Raw genomic sequence first — 24,123 nt, 5'->3', positions numbered from 1 at the left:
TCCAAAGCCTCGAGTCTTCCTTGGTGACCCTTAGACCATCCAATTATATGGTTCTTTTCATTCCTCAAGTGCTCCACCAATGGTTTGTTGGGACTGTAGCTTAGGTACTACCTTAAGGGCCCTTAGGTACTACCTTAGTGGCCTTGAGGTACTATCTTAAGGGACCCTAGGTACTACCTTAAGGTAAACTTGAACTCAACCACTCCAAAGCCTCGAGTCTTCCTTGGTGACCCTTAGACCATCCAATTATTTGGTTCTCTTCATTCCTCAAGTGCTCCACCAATGGTTTCTTGGGACTGTAGTTTAGGTACTACCTTAAGGGCCCTTAGGTACTACCTTAGTGGCCTTGAGGTACTACCTTAAGGGACCCTAGGTACTACCTTAAGGGACCCTAGGTACTACCTTAAGGTAAACATGAACTCAACCACTCCAAAGCCTCGAGTCTTCCTTGGTGACCCTTAGACCATCCAATTATGTGGTTCTCTTCATTCCTCAAGTGCTCCACCAATGGTTTCTTGGGACTGTAGCTTAGGTACTACCTTAAGGGCCCTTAGGTACTACCTTAAGGGCCCTTAGGTACTACCTTAGTGGCCTTGAGGTACTACCTTAAGGGACCATAGGTACTACCTTAAGGTAAACTTGAACTCACCCTCTCCCAAGCATCGGGTCTTCCTTGGTGACTCTTAGACCATCCAATCATGTGGTTCTCTTCATTTCTCAAGTCGTCCACCTATGGTTTGTTGGGATTGTAGCTTAGGTACTACCTTAAGGGCCCTTAGGTACTACCTTAGTGGCCTTGAGGTACTACCTTAAGGGACCCTAGGTACTACCTTAAGATAAATTTCAACTCAACCTCTCCCAAGCCTCGGGTCTTCCTTGGTGACCTTTAAACCATCCAATTATGTGGTTCTCTTCAGTGTTGAAGTGATCCACCAATGGTTTCTTGGGACTGTAGCTTAGGTACTACCTTAAGGGCCCTTAGGTACTACCTTAGTGGCCTTGAGGTACTACCTTAAGGGACCCTAGGCACTACCTTAAGGTAAACATGAACTCAACCACTCCAAAGCCTCAAGTCTTCCTTGGTGACCCTTAGACCATCCAATTATGTGGTTCTCTTCAGTGTTGAAGTGATCCACCAATGGTTTCTTGGGACTGTAGCTTAGGTACTACCTTAAGGGCCCTTAGGTACTACCTTAGTGGCCTTGAGGTACTACCTTAAGGGACCCTAGGTACTACCTTAAGGTAAACTTGAATTTAACCACTCCCAAGCCTCGAGTCTTCCTTGGTGACCCTTAGACCATCCAATTATGTGGTTCTCTTCATTCCTCAAGTGCTCCACCAATGGTTTCTTGGGACTGTAGCTTAGGTACTACCTTAAGGGCCCTTAGGTACTACCTTAGTGGCCTTGAGGTACTACCTTAAGGGACCCTAGGTACTACCTTAAGGTAAACTTGAACTCAACCACTCCAAAGCCTTGAGTCTTCCTTGGTGACCCTTAGACCATCCAATTATGTGGTTCTCTTCATTCCTCAAGTGCTCCACCAATGGTTTCTTGGGACTGTAGCTTAGGTACTACCTTAAGGGCCCTTAGGTACTATCTTAGTGGCCTTGAGGTACTACCTTAAGGGACCCTAGGTACTACCTTAAGGTAAACTTGAACTCAACCACTCCAAAGCCTCGAGTCTTCCTTGGTGACCCTTAGACCATCCAATTATTTGGTTCTCTTCATTCCTCAAGTGCTCCACCAATGGTTTGTTGGGACTGTAGCTTAGGTACTACCTTAAGGGCCCTTAGGTACTACCTTAGTGGCTTTGAGGTACTACCTTAAGGGACCCTAGGTACTACCTTAAGGTAAACTTCAACTCAACCTCTCCAAAGCCTCGGGTCTTCCTTGGTGACCCTTAGACCATCCAATTATATGGTTCTCTTCATTCCTCAAGTCGTCCACCTATGGTTTGTTGGGACTGTAACTTAGGTACTACCTTAAGGGCCCTTAGGTACTACCTTAGTGGCCTTGAGGTACTACCTTAAGGGACCCTAGGTACTACCTTAAGGTAAACTTCAACTCAACCTCTCCAAAGCCTCGGGTCTTCCTTGGTAACCCTTAGACCATCCAATTATGTGGTTCTTTTCATTCCTCAAGTCATCCACCTATGGTTTGTTGGGACTGTAGCTTAGGTACTACCTTAGTGGCCTTGAGGTACTACCTTAGTGGCCTTGAGGTACTACCTTAAGGGACCCTAGGTACTACCTTAAGGTAAACTTGAACTCAACCACTCCAAAGCCTCGAGTCTTCCTTGGTGACCCTTAGACCATCCAATTATGTGGTTATCTTCATTCCTCAAGTGCTCCACCAATGGTTTCTTGGGACTGTAGCTTAGGTACTACCTTAAGGGCCCTTAGGTACTACCTTAGTGGCCTTGAGGTACTACCTTAAGGGACCATAGGTACTACCTTAAGGTAAACTTGAACTTACCCTCTCCCAAGCATCGGGTCTTCCTTGGTGACTCTTAGACCATCCAATCATGTGGTTCTATTCATTCCTCAAGTGGTCCACCAATGGTTTCTTGGTACCGTAGCTTCATTAAGCAGTGGAAGGGATTGGACCTTGGAAGGACACAGTAGTTTCAGTGGTAGATAATTATTTGCAAACACCTACTGATCTTGTTGGCAAAGCACATGCCCACGACTTACAGGTTTGTATCTTCTCTGTGTAAAGCTTATTTGTGGGACGTTATCAATAAGGCTATTTATGAAACATATCATGTATGCCATATCTTCTGTCTCTCTTTGTTGCTGTATGTTGCATTTATACATCTAGGTTTCTCTGTGTCAGTCTATGCTATGCATGGTCAAACTTTCAACGACATTTGGATGGGATGCCTAAATAGACATGATATTTGGAGTCATTCCATCAACTGAGTTGTGTGTGATATTATGTGGTGACCAAAAACAGTTTACCATATCAATATTCACTAAGGATATGAGCCAATAAAAATAGGGCATCCAGGTTCTCAATCCCAATATTTTGCCTCCATTAAAGATTAAACTTGTTATCTCTGTGAATGAACTTAAACTCCATATGAGGGGGAACGGGTTTGAAGGTGTTGAGCTAAGAAACAGCCATGATGCACTAATTTTCACTAATTATACATGGTTTTAGGTCTCTATGAACACGTTGATTCATGGTGCTCAATTTCCTTGAAAGGAAAAAGAAAAAAATCCATGGTTCTGTTTGTCTAAGATTGCATCCGAGGATTTCATTTTTCTTGTGTGCTTTTCGGTAATTATTTTCTTAAGAAATTTGAAGATCTAGATATGTGTACTCTAGAAGAATTCTAGGATTCGATTTGTCCTGATCATGATCATGTGCAAATTTTGGTTTACTAATTTTAGTTTTCTTTCAAAATTTTCTTATTAGGAAATCTCAAATTTCTCTTTTTCATGTGCAAGTATTTCATAAGCATTGAGCAAAAGTCATCAGAAACCCAACTTGTGAATTGTGATGGCAGGTACACCCATACACTTATCGGAATGAGAACCAGTTCTTACACTTCAACTTCCATCAAGACCCATATGCAGAATATGATTACTGGATAAACAAGATAGGAGTTGATGGACTCTTCACATATTTCACTGGCAGCCTCCATGACTTTCAGGAATGGACCTCTCCTCTCTCTCAAGATGATGGTGATGATGATGGCAATGCTACTAAATTGTTGCATAAGATTGCAACTTTAGTCTCCCTATAGGAAGGGATGATTGTGTAAAATGCAACTTCTCAAGACTGTAGCTTAGGGTAGAAATCTCTCCAATAAAATTATAGATTTCACACATTCTGCCTAGCTAGCTGTATGTTGGTCACTACCCAAGTACTCAAAACTATCCAATCTAATCAAATGAAGCTTGTTCTTTGAAACTAAGTTTCCGGTCTTCGTTAGAAGCTTGATCTTCTTTGGTGCAACTCATTTTCTAACATTGCTTTTTGCAGTATAGCTGGATTTGCCATCATTTATACTTGCTGAAGTGGTGTTTGTTTTTGGGTTTAGCATTTTCCATTTACCTATAAAAACAAACACCACCTCATTTATTTGAAATCACTACCATCTGTTGTAGCAAAAATACCAAGATATTGATAAGGAATGCATTTCTTTGTTTCCGTAAATTTTCCATTTCTTGGGAAATTATAACTCTATTTGATAATTATTTTTAAAAAATAATTTTAAATTTTGGTTTTTTAACAATAATTTTTTAAAACTAATCACTAATGTTTTATAGAATTGTATACCTAATTTTAAATTTATTTTTAATCTTTTTTAATATGTTTTAAAAATAATTTTTATGTCTAATATTTTATTTTTTTTTATCATTTTACATGTTCATATAATTATTGTTTTAAACAACCATCAAATAACAATTAAAAAATATTTTCTCAAAAACACTGTTTTTTATTTTTAAGAATAAAAAACAAAAAGCAAATTTATGATTGTCAAATGTTTTTTTTTTTTTTTTTTTGTTCTAAAAAATAAAAAAAAATATTCTTAAAAGCATTTGCCAAACAAACCCTATATGACTTTTTCCACCCAAAACATGAAAGCAATGCCCACTTTCTACACTCTTCTCCACTTTTGGAAGTATTCTCCCATCTCAAATGAAGAAGAATTTCTTGACCAAGAACTGAACTCTACTTTTTATCACCACAACTGAGAAGCTGCCCTAAACCTTTTCTCAAACATCATAATTTTAATAAACTGCAGAACTACAAACCATTGTGGACTTAGCCATTAAACAAGAAGAATGCAATCCCATATCAAATTGAAGCATTAAGGTGCAGGACTGCAAATAGGGGTCAATAACCGTTAGTGATTAACCAGATAACCCAAAAGTCGATCACATGGAAACCCAAGTCGTGAAACTGCTTTTTAAGTGATTTTTCTACAATGCAACAAAACCACATGTATGTCTGCAAAACATATATTACAATAATGGTATGTGCATTCCAAGTTAGGATTAAGCTTCCTCTATATTCAATGGGATGTGTCTTAAGATATAGAGGGAACTGAAGGCATACTGACTAAATATCGTTATCCAAAGAACAAAATAAACTAAGGAGCCTATTGTGAAGTCTTCATCTTTGATATCTCCTCCAACAGTAATCTAGATTCAGCTGCAAAATCAACTGGAACAACAGCCCTGGCTATTATCCTGTGCCTTTTCTCGTTCATGTACTCATGTTGTGCAACACTAATCCGGAAAAGATGAGGGACCCAAATAGCTTCCTTCAATTTCTGTTGGAATAGGTTCTCTTCTCCCTCCTGCAGAGAAGATTGGGTTTTTTAAACATCAGATTTTGAATGGCAGAAGTTCATCCTTTTTTTTTTTCCCATAGAACCCAACTAGGCTACCAAATAAGTAACCAACTACATATGAATTAATGCATCAATGAGCAACTCTTTCAAGTTAACTAAGATTTGGACAAACTCATAGATATTTCAATATTGTCAAGAGTTTACCTATGATTTCAGCTTATCAAGCTCATCAGCAGAGCACCCAAATATTCTCTCTGCTTGTTCATTGAACAGAGAAAGCCAAGCTTCACCACCAGCATCTGAAACTTTCACTACCATTATGTACCTGGAAAACAAAACAGAAAGGAACAAAGAAACATCACTCATAGGACAACTTTCATGAATTTCAACTACTATCGCTGGATTCTTATTGATTCAAATTCCATGAATCCTTTACCTTAAACTGCACTCATCATCATTCTTTTGGCATCCTTCACACCAATACCCAGATCCAATAGCATCTGTGACTTTCTTGTTACATGTCTTACAAGCCCGGTACCACATTGTTTGATCAGGCTTGATGAAGCTTATGTATGCTCTGATGCTAAAAAAGGAAGGTTGTACAAAGACAAGCCCACATGATCAAAACTGAATATGCTTTTAACTCAAAACTTTGGCTAAGACCAGGTTGATCATGTTAGGTTATTTTAATGACAGTAATTATTACCTTGTCTTCACCCAAAGATGGGTTGCTGGTTACATGAGAAAGAGAAACCCTGTCATAGTACATGGACCTCACTCCACCCTTAGATGAAGGACTGATATCAGACCCAATAGAAGCCATTGAAGCTCCTTTACATTCAGAATCATACCTGTGAACAAGAACATATGGTCAGAAACACTTACTACAAGAACTAACAAGGTAATAGGTCACTGGATGATTCCTTACCAGGATATCAACTTTTTTTATTCGCGTGTATCTGGATTTACCAGTAGAATACTTTCACTCAATGTTGACAGTGATACAACTAAAACAAGAAATGAAGAGAACATTACAAAGAGGACTTCTTATCATTCTCATGTTTTTTAGAATTGCCATAATAATACCAAAATTCAAGAAAACAAGGGGAATTACCTTGGAAGTCTCCAACTTTGAGAGATTTAATTGCAACAATTGGAAATTTATCGGCATTATCCAACAATTCCTGCCCTACATTAGTAGCATGATCATTCCACAAAGAGACCACAACAGTCTTCTTCCTACAATTCAAACGTCAATAAGTTCAATATGAAGCAACATTAGACCAAAGTAACCAGTGGAAAAAATAAAATATACACTCACGTCTTGTCCGCAAAAGTTATATCACGCTTAGGAACAATGTCATTGTGACTCTTCCTTCGTATCCTCATTGTAGGAGAGACACTTTGAACAACTCCACTAACATCTGGAATTAATAATGATATGGGTCATATTACACAAAAGAACGAGTGAACAGGAAATAATCCTTTGTTGATTCTAAGACTGGTTCTTACATACAAACTCCTTCCCATTGACATAAGGACCCATCTCTTCAATCTCAACAAATCTGAATTTTGCTTAAGGGATCAAAGTTTCTTCATTACTGCCCTCCTCAACCTTTGAATTTTCATTCAGGGTCATTTCATCAATGAAGGTGTACAGTTTTAAACTGCTTGTTGGCTACTTTTATAGCTCCTTTTGATATGTAATAGACCTTCCCCAGTTGTCTGTGTTATCTCTATATGATCATCCATTGAAATTTTGGAAATTCAGTTACAAATTCCTAGTATTGCCAATATAGAAAAACTACAAATCTCATTCATCATAAAAACAGACAACTCTGTTCAACACACCTTAGACACAAAAAGGCAGAAAATCTCCCAATTCCATCTAAGGGTTAAGGTGCATGGAATATGGAATAGGATTGATTTCCATTATTTTTTATGGGTGTAACCTTGCTGTAGATTTCATGGTAGACTTGCCTAGGGTGGAAAATGTATGTTAATTATCACTAAGCTTTCCAACAACTCAACCAAATTCGCTGAGTGGTGTTAAAAATCAAGCGTTAGTCAATGTGGGATATGTCATAAATACTCAAATAATGGTGTAAATGTGGACAGATTGTTATGCCGGGAAAACTGCTAAAATCTGGGTTATTTTTTATACAAACTAGGAATCAGTTTATGGTAGCAATCAACCAAGAATTTAGGTTGATTTTTTCTCGATGTCAATTAATCTAAATAAACGATACCAAGTTCGTTGTCCTGCTAATTGGAAAAGGAGAAGTAGGTTCATATTGTTGTGTTGGGATGGGCACATCAAAACACAATTATCTTTCAATGGGAAACATATGATTGTAAGTATTATGGAATAAGGATACTACGAAAATTATCATAGCCATTGTCTCTTATGTCAGTCTCAATGTAATATAGGTATTCGTCTATTGATATGTGTGAACATCCAGTTGCTACAAATACATGATGTCCCTAATAAAACATGGAAAGAGTGTGGAGTAGAAACAAAATCATAATTGTTATCGTATGCCAATTAGTAAAAAAAATATCCAACATAAATATATTCTTTACAACAATGCCACAAACAGAGTGATGCTTACATGTTCTCGAAAAGTGAAGTTAATGTCTTAGGGAACATAGCATGTACATAACAGATGATAATATAATAAAGAAAAGATGATTGCAGAAACATCACAATAATTATTGTTTTACCCTAGATTCGCTTGATGTTCTACCAAGAAAAAGATAGACAGAGACATAGACACACATACAGAGAACAAATAAGCAGCAACATAGGAAAAAGCAAATACCTCAACAACAATTCCCAAGTAATCTATGAATGTTGGAATCTTGCCTTTTGCAAACAGTCCATATATATCTGTAATCCAACAATGAGAAATTGAGAATGGGAAAAGAAGAAGGGACAGGGCAGAAATTTCAAAGCTGACATACAATACATAATGAAAAAGCTAAAAATCATTAATGCTTATTGTAAATAACATAGGTTTCTTCTTGTATGTTTTAACAGGAAGAAGTTAAAGTCACTTATGTTTGTAAATAAGTATCACAACAAAATAAACATTTTATATAGGTAACAATTTTTTCCTCCCCTGAAAATGAAATTGGAAACCTACCAGCATCCCACCCCAACACTTTGCTACTTGAACCAAGTATCAAGGGTTATGACAAGTGGCAACATAATAAGCATTTAAGACAACTTTTGAGAAGCAAGAACCAGCAAGAAATAATCTCGTAGCTAATATAAACAAATCCGAATAAAATTACAGCATATAATCTCAAATTAAATAATTAAAATTGTATTTTTGTAATGATGAACCTTAACAAATTTAAAATAAATATATCTTATCAAAGAGTATCATAGTCCAATGGTAGCAGTGATTGAACCCAACCCACGGTTTTCATTTAATAAAAATTAAGATGGATAAGAACCCAAGCTTTCGATTTTTCACTGAGAAATTCACACAACAGAGAGAGAAGAGAGAGAAGCTAAGGACCCTCCATTTGGCACAAAGTAAGAAAACCTTATTTGCTGTTTGATGTGAAGCTCTATGCATTAAAAAAAGGAAAAACAAATTATAAACTTAATTTAAAAATAAAAAATAAAAAACAGCTCTCTAGGTGGCAGGAGAGGTGGGTTTTGGTTCAAATAGCTTATATTGCCTCTGGCATCTGTTCTTGAATTCTCCAAACTTTGTCTCCCAAACATGTCCTAATTCCCAAGAGCTCATATTGCCACACCTACTCATTAGGGTTTGCATCAGTTTCCATTAACATTTAACTAAAAAGAGTTTAAAAATTCAATCAAGGTCAAACAAAATCAACCATCCCACAGAGCAGAAGTTACATAGATATTCAAGAAAATCAGTCATGTCACAAACTAAGCATCTAATCACACAGCAGAAGTTCAGAAGTTCAGCTTTCCTCAATCCAACCAGCTTTGAATACATGCTTATAGGCTTATATAATCTGCTCCTTACCACCTTTAAACAAAACCCTTGAACGAATTAAACCAAAAAACCCAGAAAAAAAAAACAAAAAAAAAAAGAAGAAGCACAGAAAATTAGGATTACAATCAATCAATCCACACAAAGTGCTAAAAAAACATTAATAAACAAACACCCAACATAAAAACAGCAAGCTTTTATTAAAAGAACACAAAAACAAATAAAATAAAAACATACCCACAACTTTATCTTACCTCAAGAACCAAATCCAAGAGCGAAAAAAGAGTTTAAAAATTCAATCAAGGTCAAACAAAATCAACCATCCCACATAGCAGAAATTACATAGGTATTCGAGAAAATCAATCATGTCACAAACTAAGCATCTAATCACACAACAGAAGTTCAGAAATTCAGCTTTCCTCGGGTGCTAAATTGCAATTAAAAATAAAACCACTAATTAATTGTCAATCTCAAGAGAACCTAAATCCCAAAAATTAGGCTAGAAACCTAAATTACATGCACTGAATAGTTCCAGATGCATGAAATCAATGAAAAAAATTACCAAACAAAAATAGTAATCAGGAAAGACCAAGTAAAGAATACACAAAAATGTACATATTTATTGTTCGTTCGTGTGGTCGTCGGAAGAAAAAAAAATGGGAATAAAGAACAAAGCTCGAGATTTACAGCTGCGCCTAAACATTTGCTCTCTTTCATTGCAAAGAAACCAACAACAATACAAAAAAAATAATCATATAAGTTTCGCCTCATATTTTCCTCATTTACCTCAGTTTTCTGAGCAACCAAACAGAAGCTAAAAGGACTAGAAAGCGAATCTAACTTGAATAGTGTAAGAGAGCTCATAACAAAGTGGAAATCTCTAAATGAAGGCGAGAACCAGGAGATGAAATCGCTTTATCTGAAGAAATTTGCGGATCAGTAGTACGGCGACACGCGTGAATCGACTACAGCTTACAAGCTTTCGATTTTTCATTGAGAAATTCACACAACAGAGAGAAAAGAAAGAGAAGAGAGCGAAGCTAAGGACTCTCTGTGACTTTCTCTCCTTTTGCCCTAACCTGGGTTCCCCAAATTTCAGAGTCGAGTGTTGCGTGGGCTTTATCTGAAGAAATTTGCGGATCAGTAGTATGGAGACACGCGTGAATCGATTACAGCTTACAAGCTTTCGATTTTTCACTGAGAAATTCACACAACAGAGAGAAAAGAGAGAGAAGAGAAAGAAGCTAAGGACTCTCTGTGACTTTCTCTCCTTTTGCCCTAACCTGGTTTCCCCAAATTTCAGAGTCGGGTGTTGCGTGGGTTTTGCTAACTTGTTTAAGATTTTTGTGTTTATTTATTAAAAGCACAACCCATGACATGGAGAGGGAGATGGCTGCTGACATGGATGTGGAGGGGTAATTTTGGAAATGAAATTATAAAACAGTACATAGTGCATGAAAAGGATAATTTTTTGGGCAATAGTAGACATATTTTGGGTTATGGAAAGTTGGGTTATGAAAAAGCTATTAGGCCCAAATGGGCGGGCCAAAACACAGTTTTCCCTTTTTTCAATACACGAGGTCATACTCTTGGGCAAAGGAATCTATTCGCTTTGCTTTACTTTTGTTTGTGGTAATGCTTTGGCAAGTCGCTAAAACTGTTTACACTACTCTATCTTGTTGCTTGGTTGGATTTGGATTCTCTCTTATGTATCTAGCACAAATGTTTAGGCCTTCCACAATAATTCAAGATGATCTTTGAATTACTTCCTCGAATAAAATCTTTAAGAAAGAGTATGACTTTGGAGCCAATAAATATATGCATTGTTTAAAGTACATTCTATGAAATTTAAAACCGAAACAAGGAATTATTACTCATTACTTTTTGATATTGTATATAAGTATACAAATGAGATCTAGGTCAATTATGCTGATACAATACGAGCAACAATGGGCTATTATTAGTCATGACTATGACAAGACAAAAGTTTGTGTTATAATTTTTGGGAGATTTTAGAACTTCTATCAAGGGATTGTTGACTTGCAGGGATTGAGTTTCTCTTGTTCTCTAATAACATGGCCCTACAAAATGATGTTTCCATTAAAAACAACAATCTTGGATCATAGTTGATGCCTTGGTGATGCTTGCATAAAACAAGAGGTTTTGCTATTAAATCTATGAGTTGATCTTTTGATGACGCATGTTTGCCTCAAAGTTGACAATTGGCAACCTAATCTCTAATAAAATAAAAAAGAATAGCAATAAAGGTTCATTTTTTAATGATTGATGCTAGTGGGAGATGAATGTTCAACTTCTATGAAGGCAATTGAACCCTGTTAATCTTAGCTACTATGACTATATTTATCTTTAACTGAAAAGAAATCCAGTGTACATTGTTTGTGAGAAGACCAAGAGTTTAGATTGGCACCAAGACATAGAATGGAGGCTATTGTAAAGGTGTGATCATCAGGGTTTCCTCCCTAGTTACCATTAGAGTAGACATGGAGAGAAAGTGGAGTGTTGGGCCATAAACACGTGCAAATGGCAGATACTTCTTTTTAGTACCATAGAACATATTATGGGCTTGTCAATGTATTATGATAATTTGTCAATTGCATACGCTATATCTAGGCCAGTAAAAGATAGATCCTAAAGCACACCAATTGTGCTTTTATACAAACCACAATTAGTAAGAGTAAGGTCATTGTTGAGAATAAACTAAAAAGTGATGGAGAGTAGAAGGGAAATCACTTTTGCACCTTGTATTTTTATTCTATCCAGGATATCTCTAATGTATTTATGTTGTAAGTGGAACAGTCCATTTGAACATGGAATTACTTCAGCACCTAAAATAATTTAGGTTCGTCTAAATCCTTGATTGAAAATTGTGAAGCAAGAGAATTGATAAACTATTGAAGCAAATTGGGATTATTGTCAATGACTACAAAATCGTTGACATATAAGAAGGCACATGATATTCTAACTAGATTTAAAGATGAAAAGAGTCACATCCACCTTTGAGTCCAAATTAAAAAAGAAAGTGACTTAATTTTTTATACCAAACTCAAGGAGCTTATTTGAGTCAATAAATTGCCCTTTGAAGGTAACAAACATGAGTTGGATGTTGTGGATTAACAAATCCTCATGGTTGTTGCATATATACAGCTTCATGGAGATTACCTTAGAGGAATGTACTATTATTGACATCAAGCTAATAAAGCAAGACTTTGTTGGAGATTGCATACAAATCGAATAGTTGTTGACTTGATGATTGAGCTAAACATGGAATGCAAGTCGATGCTCAATCTTTGGCGGAAACCTTTAGCCCTGAGTCTAGCTTTGTATTATTTGATACTACCATTGGGTTACTACTTGATTCGAAAGATCAATTTGCAACCAATAACATTATCTACTTTAGTTCAAGGGACAAGATTCCATGTGTTACTTCAAAGAAGTGCTTCAAATTCATCATTCATAACTTAAAGCCATTATGGATGTTAGAAATCTTGAGATGCACAACTTAGCTTAATGATTTTAAGAAGAGGATGCATAGAGGCATTGTGAAGCTGTTTGGTTTTGTAGATGTTATTCTTATACTTGGTAATACAAATAGAGTGTTGAGAAAGAGATGAAGTGATTACCTATGAGGGATCTATTAGTGAGTTATTTGGTCTAAAGAGTGTTGCAGTAGCTTCATGTTGAGATGACTCTTCTTCAAGCACTTGATCTAGTTAAGGTGTAGGGTATATGGTGTAGAGATAACATGCTTTTTGTTAAGATAGTGTTGGTTTGTGTTACTACTAGTTATTGATGTGAAGATCTCAAGGATGTTTCTTTAATAACTCAAAGAAGTTAAAATCAAGGAAAAATTATAGCTAATGATCAATCTAGGCCATATTAATATGAAGTTGATCAAAGGCTCTAGTTCCCTAAACCAAAATGCAATTTATGAAAAGATCGAACAACCTAGTAAAGAGATTATATTGGCCAAAGGGATTGATGGTTCTAGAATTCAAGATATTAGATAAAATTGATGAAAATTTGGAACTAAAATGATTGAAATCTAAACCAAAGCAAATTTATCAATTTATAATGATGAATAGCTTAATATGAAGTAATAAATGTTATGATAACCAAGTAAAACATAGAAATCAAATAATAAAAAGTCATCTAAATAGATTCATGTTTAGGATATTAGATCTACATATTAAGTAGGATCAATCATAAGTCCAAATTCAATTGTATTTTAGAATTCAACATCCTTACAAAAATGAAGAGCTAGATCATCTTTAGATCTACTCACAAATTCACACATATGAAATCTAAATGGTCAACAATGAATATAACCTAGAAAAAAGCATTCAATATGTTTATAAAGCATCACATATGTCAAATTCAAAAGAGATTTTTTAGAGGGTTTTAACTATAGATGAGAGATTCACAAATCTTATAATAGGGACTAAATTATATATGAAAATTGATACACTATAATGTTGATCTTCCCTTAGAGCAATTCTCCTCTAAATGAGAAAAAGTTCAATCACTAAACATGATGAGAATTGGCTTTATCACTTTATTTGGAAATAAGAAAATGATAAAAAAATAAGGAGAGATGGAAAGAACAGGGAATGAGATGAAAAAAAATTCAAATTTAAATTGTCTTCTTCCAAGTGGCAAAAAGCTCTCCAATAACTAACAACTAAACCTATATATAGTATATTCAAAGGCCAAGTGACAAGATCTCCTAATGCTACCTCATCTAAAAGCATCTAGGAACAAATCCAAAATAACCAATTACATGCCTCATTAGAGTTAAAGTAAAAGCACAATAAAAATAACAAAGTTCATGGTTTGGTATCAAAAGTTTTGATACTACATATATATTACATTAATAAACAGTGATGGAAAATTCTATCATTCTTTTATTGTTTCCTTTCCATCTTTTCTTGCCAAGCCTAAAATTACTCGTTGACATTGGTTGATTGAGTTGCAGGAGACATGTTAGCCATCATATTTTGTGGGCTTTTGTGCTCTTTCCCACAAATGGTGCCGATGTTGGTGCACAACCAACAAGGAATGTCCGGCTAGCCTTTGAAGCTTAGACAACAATTCAACCTGCACACAAGAATGTACAAATGGGTTTTCTGGGCACACTCCTCCAAAGCTTAAGTCATAGAGAGAGAAGACTTGAGCAAGAATTTTATTTTTTTTGGAAGAATGGCAGCATACCTTTTCTTGTAGCCAAAAATGACTATTTATCCCTACCCAATCTTATTATGTCTTCTTTGGTGCCTTAATGCTGCATTTGATTGTGTGTTACTATCTTTAATGTCAATGATTACTGGCTCATAACGGTTGTTATGCCTTGATGAACCTTAAAGTCTAGCGTTTCACCCTCGTAACAATCATGTTAATCAAGACACTCAATGCCCAGTTAGTTTTATGTCCGTCTAATACCCTAGGGCCAGACGATCAAGGCTATTTGGCCTTTCGCTATCATGCTATGATCTAGACGACTCTAGGAAATAAATGCGAGCATCCCACACAATAGAAAAAAGAACTTATATAACAAAAATAGTTTATAATAAATAAAAATGATTTATTATTTTATTATTTCATCATCATTTTTTATGTTTTATTATTTTTAGTTTTTTCATTATCCCTTTAATAAAAAACTAGTTCCTATGAATGAAATAAGCAAAGTTCATTTAGAATTCTACTTTTATTATATTAAATAACTAAAAAAATATTTTATTTTTAGTAAAATTCAATTTCAATGCAAATCAATTAAAAATAGAGTTTAATTTAAGATAATAAAAAATTTTATTTTAATGAAAGGATAAAGATGAAAATAAAAATCTTTTTATCATTTTTTTAAGTGATTAGTTAAATCCCATGTACTAAACCAATCGAGTCATTCTAGACTAATATTCACTTTTAAAAGGTTTGAAATTTATATAATTAAATATATTTAAAAATGAAACCTATCATTTTTTTTCTCTTATAGTGGTCAGCTCTTTTATCGAATACCATTAAGATAAAATATATGTAACATAGATGCGAATAAAAAGAAGAGTTGGTGCATAAATACAATTGGAAATCATATTGCATGAAAAATGTGGCTTAATTACATGCACGATAATTTAATATATATGGCATTACATGGATTTTATTTTTATGTATGACATCAAGCTTTATTACATCATTCTAATTTTATTTTTGTGTATGACATAAAGCTTAGATGTTCTAATGTTGCTATTAATTAATCTATGCATTTTTAATTTCATCAACTATATATTAAATATTTTATTAATTATTTTTAATGATATTCAATTTAATTTTTTTGAATTAGTATCAGTAATAGTAAAATTAATGTTCTAATATTGTTAATAATTAATTTATGAAATTTTTAATTACTAAATATTAATTTTTCAAAAAATATTAATAATGTTTAATTTTAAATTAATGTTGTTCTCTTTTATACTATAAAAAAATGTTTTTGAAAACAACTCAATCAAACAAATATTTTTATTTTCATTATTCCCTATTTTTTATTTAAAATAAAAAAACTCTCAATTTTTTTATACAAAGTAAATTTTTGAATCTTTAAAATTTAGCAAATATAAATTCTCTCTTTTTTTAATTTTTTTTTATATTCAACAATAGTTTTCAAATCAGTTAAGAAATCTTAACTTTTCTTAATTTAAATTTTGTTAACTCATGCACATGTGGGATGTTGATAAAAATTTCCACTATAAGATTCATTTAAAAAGAAAAAGAAAAATGAAAATGAAATGACAATGTTAAAAAGTGAGGAATTTGTGCGATGATCTTTCATCGTGTTCAAAAAGAGTTATCATCTACCTAATTAGCTTAATTAGTTTAGAAAGTTTAGATTCTCATTCAAACAAGTACAAAGCATTGAGTTCCTAGAACCAATTTGATCTTTGACCATTCCTGAGTTGTTTTATTACAACTAAACTTATATGTGTTTAACTATATTTAATTATTACTTTTATTTTATGTCAAATCTTAGTATAAATAAAGATTAAGGTCTATAGTTTATTGTACTATAAAACCTTCATTTATTGTAGATATTTTTCTTCCTCCCTTCCTCTCTCTCTCTCTCTCTCTCTCTCTCTCTCTCTCTCTATAGATTTCTTATTATTATTTTGGTATCCAATCTTTTAACAAATGTCAATGGCATCTTCAAGTAACACTACCATCAATAATGGTGGAAATACTTCTATGTGTTTAACTATATTTAATTATTACTTTTATTTTATGTCAAATCTTAGTATAAATAAAGATTAAGGTCTATAGTTTATTGTACTATAAAACCTTCATTTATTGTAGATATTTTTCTTCCTATTTTCCTCTCTCTCTCTCTCTCTCTCTATAGATTTCTTCTTATTATTTCGGTATCAAATCTTTTAACAAATGTCAATGGCATCTTCAAGTAACACTACCATCAATAATGGTGGAAATACTTCTATGTGTTTAACTATATTTAATTATTACTTTTATTTTATGTCAAATCTTAGTATAAATAAAGATTAAGGTCTATAGTTTATTGTACTATAAATCCTTCATTTATTGTAGATATTTTTCTTCCTCCCTTCCTCTCTCTCTCTCTCTATAGATTTCTTCTTATTATTTTGGTATCAAATCTTTTAACAAAAGTCAATGGCATCTTCAAGTAACACTACCATCAATAATGGTGGAAATACTTCTATGTGTTTAACTATATTTAATTATTACTTTTATTTTATGTCAAATCTTAGTATAAATAAATATTAAGGTCTATAGTTTATTGTACTATAAAACCTTCATTTATTGTAGATATTTTTCTTCCTCCTTTCCTTTCTCTCTCTCTCTATAGATTTCTTCTTATTATTTCGGTATCAAATCTTTTAACAAATGTCAATGGCATCTTCAAGTAACACTACCATCAATAATGGTGGAAATACTTCTATTACTATGATCTACAATGACATGCATTTCACACTCTACTTTCTCACTTCTGTGGATTTTTTTGTAGATCTCTATCACATCTATTCTAGTTCCTTTGTTGATAAGTTGACTAGGAACAACCATAAATTATAGTGCTCCCAAGTTCGTTCTATGGTTCAAGCTCATAGCCTTCAAGTATATCTTAATGGAAGCAAGATTTATCCCCAAAATTCATCAAAGAGAATAGACTAAAGGATCTTCAGCCTTTATTCATTAAAATATATATATATATATATAATCCTAATTTTGTTATTTAAGTCGAGAAAGATTAATTGATCATGAGTTGGCTTTTGGCTTCGATCTTAGAGGTTATGTTTAAGCATATAGTTCGATGCACCTCTTCTATCTACAACTTTGAAACATGTGCCAAAGATGCTTGAAATTGTTAATACTTTGTTTGCAATAGGACAACAATATGATGATTTGCTTTTGTACACTCTTGAAGGACCTGGTTGATAATAGGATGTTGTAGTTAATCTTATTTGTTAGAAAGATATTGTGTCTACAAGAAGCACAATTCTTACTTCAAAGTCATGAAGCACACTTTGAACAACAACAACATGCTACAACCTTTATTTATGTTTAAGGGCCTAGGACTAGGACTAACTTTGCTCTATCAAGAAGATGAATTTGTTTTAGGAAATCACAATAGAGGTGGTAGAAGATAAGGATATTATCAAAGCAAAAATCAAAGAGATTGTTAATTTTGGTCTTCGTTTAAGTGGCTATTAGCTATTATAATACTTGGGAAATAATTTGACCCATTGGAGTTGAACAATTTTGTTCTCATTTGTTACTAGAGGGGTTTTTAATTAGGTGCAGATTAGACAAGAATTTGGATGATAAAAGTTCTATAAGTGGCTATTGTAACTACTTGGGAAATAATTTGACTCGATGGAGTTTAAGAAAATGGAATATTATAGCTAGTTCAACCACAAAATTTGAGTATAGATCTTTGGCCCGAGCTTCAACTAAAATTATTTGGTTGCAACGACAATTCAAAGAACTTAAAATACAATTGTCCCAATGTTGAGTCCCTTACTGTTATAAAGTCAATGTTAGATCATTAGCTTCAAACCTTATGTTTCATGCAAAAATTAAACACACATAAAGACAGACTTACATTTCATTAAAGAGAAAATTCTCAACAAGGACTTCGATATTAGGTACATCCTGACATAGAAGACAACAAATACGCTACTAACAAAAGTATTATGTACAAATCGTTTTGGAAAATTTGAAAAGCAAACTCAAAGTGATTCCATTAATTTTCTTTAACCTCGAGGGATGATAGTAAAGAGAGTTGTTAGTTGCCTAGTCAGATAAGTTAGTTTAAAGAACTTTATAGGTTGTTATATTACAACTAAATTTAGGTGTGCTTAACTATATTTGAGTGTTATTTTTACTTTGTGTCTAATCTCACTGTAAATAAAGGTTAAAGTCTGCCCCTTATTGCACCAAAGAACCTTTATTTGTTGCAGATAATTTTCTCCTGCTTTCATCTCTAATTGGTTGATCTTGTATAAAAAAAGGACTATAAACTAGTGGGGATTCACGTGAGCAACCACTTTATTTTTGGCGTCTAACTAGAGTTAGAAGACATTGCGGGTGGTAGTGTTTAAATCATAGATGGAGGAAGGTGAGAAGTGGGAAGAGAGGGAAGAGAGTGCATGTTCCCAGTTCAAACAACTTCAAAAAGTGTGATTTGAGAAGATAAGCCGTAATTGTGAAATGATGTGCCGTATGCAGTGAACACGTGGGGAGGGGAGGGTAAAAAGATTAAAACGGGCTTTAGATCTCAAGCAGTCAAACCTCATGCACTTGTCGGAGATTTGGGCTCGCAGCCCTTGGTCGGCGCCACACTCCTCACACCTTGTCTTCCACACTCCATGCATCCCACCCAACGTGGCCCCCCACCCTCATCTTCCTTTGCCTTAGCAAATCTTTGATTAATTATTTCATTTTGTTTTATTTATCATAGTCTACTCGTCTATAAGTTTTCTGAATCTTCGATGACAAAAGAAAATTATACCAATTTCATATTTTATGATTATCACATGTTTTGCTTTTGTAAGTCCTAAGTTTTGGGCACATATACATATATTCTTTCATGAGCCACTAAATTTGTCGTGTTGCAATAATTATAAGTCCATCACAACCCAAAATCCAACCAATAGAATCAGTCATTTCACTACATATTCAACCCAAGTTTTATTTTAATTTCATTAGCTACTAAAAATAACAAATAAATAATCAATCGACCCACCCATACGCGATTTCTGCATCCTCGTATTTACATCACTCATATCATACATACATACATATATAGTATAGTATACAAATCCACCACTCAGTGTACTGATAATAATTATACTGATCTGCTACAATCAGCCCTACCAAACCCCACTCTGCGACCCACCAGATCAAACTCCACCCATAGATCTTGCTGATGAAAGTTCCCGATTATATTGCTCGCAACTCCCAGCAAATCTGATCGTCCGATCCCCAGGCACTGGACTCCACCCCCCACGTCGGCTAACATCTTCTCTCTTTCCACCACAATTTCCACCCCATTCTCAAACTCAAACGCCATGTTGCCTATCATCCGTCCGATCACCATCGCGTCCCCATCAAAGCACATGTCCAAGGATCCACCGTACACGTACCCCTTCTTCAATTTTGGCCCTGCTAGCTTCACAATCTCCTCCTTCACTTTACTGTAGGCTTCGTCCACCAAGAAGGTGAACCACGTACCCGAATCGATCAAGGTCTGACCTGCTCCACTCGGATCTGCTCGGAACACTGACGTGGAAATATTGAGCTTTTTCCCATTGATTCGGATCCCTAGCATTGGAAGAGTGTAGGCCAGAGGGTCGAGATTGGGCATGCGTTGACTCTGACGGTAAGTCATGAGATTCACGTACTTAAACCCGGATGAACTCGGGTTCGGACCCAGGTAAAAGGACCCGGTCGGAGATGACCCGGATTGGCTCCGGCGAGGTGGGACACAATAGGAGAATCTGGAGATCTTAGCGAGAGAGGAGAAGGACAACCGGCCAAGGTTCATTCCCAAAATGCCCTGGGTGTCGCTGGAGTCCGTGGCGCAGCCGAGGATCAAAGGAGGAGTAGTTTGGGAGCTGGAGAATGTGAATTTTTCTCTGACGAGATTGCCCTCGGCGTAGGTGCCGTCAGCGTAGAAGTAAGAGTAATGGCAGAGGCGATTCTGGTCGCAGGAGGTGGGGAGGGTATAATCGGGAACTCGTGGCTTACAGAGAGAGTGGTTGCAGGGCAGAACAGAGAAGGAAGAAGAGAGCAAAGGGTCAAAAGCGGTGGGAGGAGTCTTCGGAGGAACTTTGCACTGGATCCAAGACAATTGGCTGCCGGTGTCCAACACCATCTGTTGGGTCTGGGGCGGAGTCCCAATAGGCAGAGAAACGATCAAAGCCATAGAATACTTGAAAGAAGATCTGTAGTTATAGGACGAGGTTTTGGTATTTGGGTTTTGCTTGAACTGCGAGGCGAGAGAAGAGGAGAAAAGGGAGTTTTTAGAATGAGAAGAGAGAGGGAGAGAAGTAAGAGAGAAGGAGAGAGACTGGTTTGAGGGCTTTGGATATGAGAGGGAGACGAGAGAGGCGAAGAGGAGGAAGAAGAGAAGGAGAGGGGTGGAGGGAGCCATAGCTGCAGCTGGATGCCTGTATGTGATGTCAGTGTGGGATTTTCTGTTTGCGTTTGGAGTTTGTATTTATAGTTGGAAGGAGCACAGCAAAAGTCCAAAAAAGCAAACCGCGTATTTTTAATTCAGTGGTTATATTTTCTAATCGAACTTACTTAATCCGCTAACTCTCCTTTTTTCCTTTTTTCTTTTTTTCTCTCTACTCGGTGGGCCTCCTGCCGTCTAACTTCTTGCAAGTTACAACTCAAAAGGCCATGCATCTTTTACCTCTTCGGTATCTGAAAATTGTCATTATCAAACTTGTGTTACTAGAATTTGTATTTTCCCAAGGCATTTCACAACAGAAAATAAGACAAGATATTTCATTCTTCTACTATGCTATCCGATCACTTATTATGCAAATTTGTGTTAAAAGTTGAATTCTGCAATAAAAATAAATCTAAATATTTACTCTCAAACTTTATATTTCATAATTTTTATGATTAAAACTTAATAAAATTACAAGAAAAATTATTGCCTAAAGTTTACACACTAAAAATGTGTGTTTCATTCACAAAAATTGAAGTATAGAGAAAACTAAAATTGTGACAAAATTGGATTTTAGTTTTTACAATACAAGATTTTTAATTCATATTCTTCGATCATATTTTGATCATCTTATCTCATTATTTAATCAACCCATTTAAAAATATTTATAGTATTCAACCACCATCATTTGAGAGATTCATCTGTCTAGCTTACCAATAATATTGTTATACATCAATGTCCTTCCAAAATAAAGGAAAATTTTTTATCAGACTTTCTACCATTTTATCTAAAAACTAATTAACATCTAATGGGAATAAATCAACTTTCCTATAACGTGTTAAGATGAACAATAATAACCCCCTCCCAACATGAGGGTCCCGTGGCTGAAACCATGACCCTTACTTCTAATATCAATTTTTGGATTGAACTTTAACTATTCTATTTAAAAATCCATTGATGCCCAATAAGAGTAGAGCAAGCCTTTAAAGAAATTTGACTATCATCATTTGAGTGGTCAATCCTCACTTGAAAAACAATATTGTTGCACCCCAATATATATTCTCATTTATTAACAAATTCAAATATATTAATAATTTTAAAAAGGAAATGGATTTCCTCTCATTAATCCATATTTAAATGTTTCAAACAATGTCATTAAGTCACAAATTTTGGAAGAAAACAAAAAATAAATAGCCAAGAAAAGGTTGTCATAAGATGCAAAACATCATTAAATATTACAACATATGATCTTCATGGGTTATGTTCATTCAATTCATAAGCATATCCCTTGATTTAAATAAAGAAGAGCCCAAAGTGACAACACTTGGTCGGAGGTGTTTGAATGGCAACAATTCTTTGCCCAAAGTTCGTTGGATATATATAAAAATGAGCTTTTTATTTATTTATTGATGAAGTGTTCATCATCATAGCATCAGATTATTTAAAAGAAGAAATACCCAATAATTCTTGTGTGCATTTATTTTGCAATATGATTAGAATAGAATAATAATATTCATAGTGAAATATTCCCTTCATATTATCTTTGTAGAACAAATTGACTTGGTGGGTCCTTAGACCTTACGTGGTTCATACGCACAACGACTTGCTTTTCTCAAGACAGATGCCCCCCACTTTAGAGTCTCCATTGCAGCGTAACCACTAAAAATGCTATAACTTAAGGTGATATATTTTCATTTTTATTAATAATAATAATAATAATTACAAAAATAATTATTACTATTAAATTTAATCATATTTATGAGTGACTAATAAATTTGGTAGATGTATCAAAGTTGTTTTTTTGCAAATATAAATTGTTATTTCATTTAAATTATCCAAATTTATAACCAAAGTGTTTTTATGTGTTGTGTTAAGATTCGCGGAGTCTAATTATTATCGTAATATTAATGATATTTTAAGTTATGATATTTTGGAGATTTTACTTATGCAATTTGGTTATTTTATTTGTATTATATTTATGATAACCAATTTTAAACTTTTATAGAGAGGTTTTTAAGGTATCGAGAGAGATAAAAAAATGCAAAAAGGAAAATTTAGATAGTGAGACGTTTTTAAAATTCTTGTATAGTCTCTTTTCATCATAGTAAAAATTTGCGGTAAGTATAAATGTATGTATCTCTCACATTAAGAGTAAATCATTATAAATCTAGTATGTTTTTACACTTTATTTTTTGTATTGGTTTATTTTCGCTTTCAAAAAATAGGATTATGGTGTTTTAATCCTAACAACATATGCCGAGGAGATTAAAAAACTATTTATTTCTTATATTAGATAGTAAGAAAGATAGATTAATAAAAAAATAATAAAATGTTGTAAATTTCCAAATTTTTGAATAATTATATATATAGTTAAGTAAGATAGCTTAGACTTAATGGGTGTAAATAATAGTAAGGGTATCGTGATTTGTCGGAAAGATGGAGGTAAAGATCATAAATCAAGATTTGTCGGAAAGTTGGAGCAACCAACGTAAGCAATGGATAAGTGGGGGATGGGGATTGCACTGAAGGATTGACTTCAGTGCAGCAAGGAGCTGGATGAAGATAAGAGAAGAATATCATATTCACACTCATAGTAGTGTATGCGTGTAGAGTAGAAAGAAGGAATAGAGTCAGCAACTGGCAAAAGGCGTCAAACCCCGACATTACGCCTCCAATGGGATGCACACGCTTGTTCCACAGGGGCGGAGCTACATTGCCTCTAAGTCTATCCATGTGTTAAGTGGACAAAGACCCATTGGTTCGATCTTGGATTGGTTTGATGTCTTCCAAGATTTTCTAAGAAAAACATTTAACATTGTATATATATATTTTACTTAATTTTTTATTTCATAAAAGTTTCTTCCAAGCTTAAAGAATATGTTTGGTTTCTGAAAATATAAAAGAAAATGCGAGAGAAAGAAAATAAAAAGAAAAAATGAAATCAGAGAAAATAATAATGAATTTAATATCAATAAATTATTTTTATATATTAGTTCAAACTCATTTTACTTATTTTCACTTTCCAATACAGAGATTAAATTATTTGAAAATATATAAATTTTTAATTAATCTTACTTATATATTAAATATGAGAAAATGATTTTTTTTAATATTTTTTTTAATA

At 34.2% G+C, this 24,123-nt stretch overlaps 1 protein-coding gene, 1 long non-coding RNA gene and 1 pseudogene across 2 annotated transcripts; 1 reads left to right on the top strand and 2 right to left on the bottom strand.

Moving 5' to 3' along the window:
* The first annotated feature begins 2,605 nt into the window (after positions 1-2,605).
* On the top strand, positions 2,606-3,923 carry LOC117931177. Its single transcript, XR_004653989.1, has 2 exons — positions 2,606-2,696; positions 3,513-3,923. It is a non-coding gene; the product is annotated as an uncharacterized LOC117931177 (long non-coding RNA).
* Positions 3,924-4,895: 972 nt separating this feature from the next.
* Positions 4,896-6,855, bottom strand: LOC117930489 (annotated as a pseudogene).
* Positions 6,856-19,471: 12,616 nt separating this feature from the next.
* LOC117929528 (aspartic proteinase PCS1-like) lies at positions 19,472-21,000 on the bottom strand. Its single transcript, XM_034849836.1, has one exon. The coding sequence runs from the start codon at positions 20,973-20,975 to the stop codon at positions 19,668-19,670; it is 1,308 nt and encodes a 435-aa protein (XP_034705727.1). The 5' UTR covers positions 20,976-21,000; the 3' UTR covers positions 19,472-19,667.
* Positions 21,001-24,123: the final 3,123 nt, after the last annotated feature.

Source organism: Vitis riparia, chromosome 14 (assembly GCF_004353265.1).
Source record: "Vitis riparia cultivar Riparia Gloire de Montpellier isolate 1030 chromosome 14, EGFV_Vit.rip_1.0, whole genome shotgun sequence".
Lineage (NCBI taxonomy): Eukaryota > Viridiplantae > Streptophyta > Magnoliopsida > Vitales > Vitaceae > Vitis > Vitis riparia.
The sequence above is the reverse complement of the archived record's forward strand: the minus strand, read 5'-3'. Positions and strand labels throughout refer to the sequence as shown.